The 1,582-nt window shown below is 58.8% G+C and overlaps 1 protein-coding gene across 1 annotated transcript; it reads left to right on the top strand.

Annotated features, from left to right (window-relative positions):
• Positions 1-363: 363 nt before the first annotated feature.
• On the top strand, positions 364-1,140 carry LOC112121152 (synaptotagmin-A-like; the record flags this gene model as incomplete). Its single annotated transcript, XM_026662907.2, has 2 exons — positions 364-497; positions 898-1,140. Coding segments are annotated over 2 exons (344 nt in total), but the record flags the coding sequence as incomplete, so codon positions are not given.
• Positions 1,141-1,582: the final 442 nt, after the last annotated feature.

Here is a 1,582-nt window from a genome sequence, read left to right as displayed (position 1 = left end):
TCAGCCGGGGACCCTGGCACTGCGAGCTTTCCCCCAGCAGTGCCTCATCTGGAAACCCCAGCACTGCGAACTTCCTCCCAGCAGTGCCTCAGCTGGAGACCCCGGCGCTGTGAGCTTCCCCGCAGTAGTGCCCCGGCCAAGGCCCCATCTTTGCCCCCAGTGAATCAGGCTCACGCCTGGATGTCCAGGGGGTCGAGCTCTATTCACACTCTGGCCTCGGGGCTCAGCAAACTTAGTGGGGTGCTTGAACCTGCGGGAGCCAGGAATTGTGGCCCAGCTCGGGGGCAGGGCAGAGGGTTGCTCATCAGGCCCAGGAGGGGCCTGGGGTCTCTGTTCTGAACTGTCTCTCCCCCCCCTCCCCAGATCCCTACGTGAAAATCCACCTGATGCAGGGGGGAAAGCGGCTGAAGAAGAAGAAAACGACCATTAAGAAAAACACTCTGAACCCCTATTATAATGAATCCTTCAGCTTCGAGGTTCCCTTTGAACAGATCCAGGTGAGTTCCCCCCACCCCCCAACTCTGAGCCAGCCAGTCCCCGCTCTGGGGCTGGACGGGAGCCGGCGCCCCCTAGAGGGCAATGGCCCCGTGCCCCATTCCCCACCCCCTTGAGCCAGGCAGTCCCCGGTCTGGGGCCGGATGGGAGCCGGCGCCTCCTAGATGGGAGCCGGCGCCCCCTTCTCTCACCTGCTTGACGTGGATATTACTGCTGTGGGGGAAGATCACAGCACTGGGGGGGATCCCCAGCTGGGAGCACTGCTGCAGGGAAGCTCGCAGCACGGCACGGGAAATCCCTGGCTTGTGGCACTGCTGCTGGGGAAGTTCACAGCCCTGACTGATCCCCAGCTGGGGCACCGCGGTAGGTGAGTTCACCATGGCGCCTCTCCTCCCCCGGCAGAAAGTCCAGGTTGTTCTCACCGTCCTGGATTACGACAAGCTGGGGAAGAACGAGGCCATTGGAAAGGTCTTCGTGGGCTGCAACGCCACCGGCACGGAGCTGCGTCACTGGTCTGACATGCTGGCCAATCCCCGGCGCCCCATCGCCCAGTGGCACACCCTGCAGACGGAAGAGGAGGTGGACGTGGTCGTCGGCATGAAGACCTCCTGATGCCCCCTCCTCCCCCACATCCTGGCCTAGCCGGCGGGCAGCCGTCCCATCTCCCGTCCTGAGCGAGTGGGAACGTGTGGGTGAGGCGCCTCTGGAGAATGCGTGTGTGGGGTTGCCTGTGAGCCTGTTTCCTCTTTCAGAGCTGTTCCTGTTGAAACATCTTCGAGAAAACCTTCTGTTTCTGATCCGCTGTGTGAACCGTGAGGTTTGCGTTGTGTCGAGAAGCTGGTGAGAAGTCTACTATAGGGTTACTATAGGTTTACTATGGAGTTACCATAGGGTTACTGTGGGGTTACAATAGGACTGCAGTAGGTTTACACATTATGTTGTGCTGCCACATTTGAAAACTGGGTCTTGTGTGTAAACCTATTGTAAATCTGCTTACTAATAGCTTACAACAGGTTTACTTTAGGGCTACCATAGCTTTGCACAGGTGGACGTCTAGCTAGGCCTCATGTAAATCTCTTGTAAATCT

This window comes from Terrapene carolina, unplaced genomic scaffold, assembly GCF_002925995.2.
Source record: "Terrapene carolina triunguis isolate 2854851 unplaced genomic scaffold, T_m_triunguis-2.0 Scaffold31273, whole genome shotgun sequence".
Classification (NCBI taxonomy): domain Eukaryota; kingdom Metazoa; phylum Chordata; order Testudines; family Emydidae; genus Terrapene; species Terrapene triunguis.
Note: the sequence above shows the minus strand (reverse complement) of the source record. Positions and strands in the feature narration are given on the sequence as shown.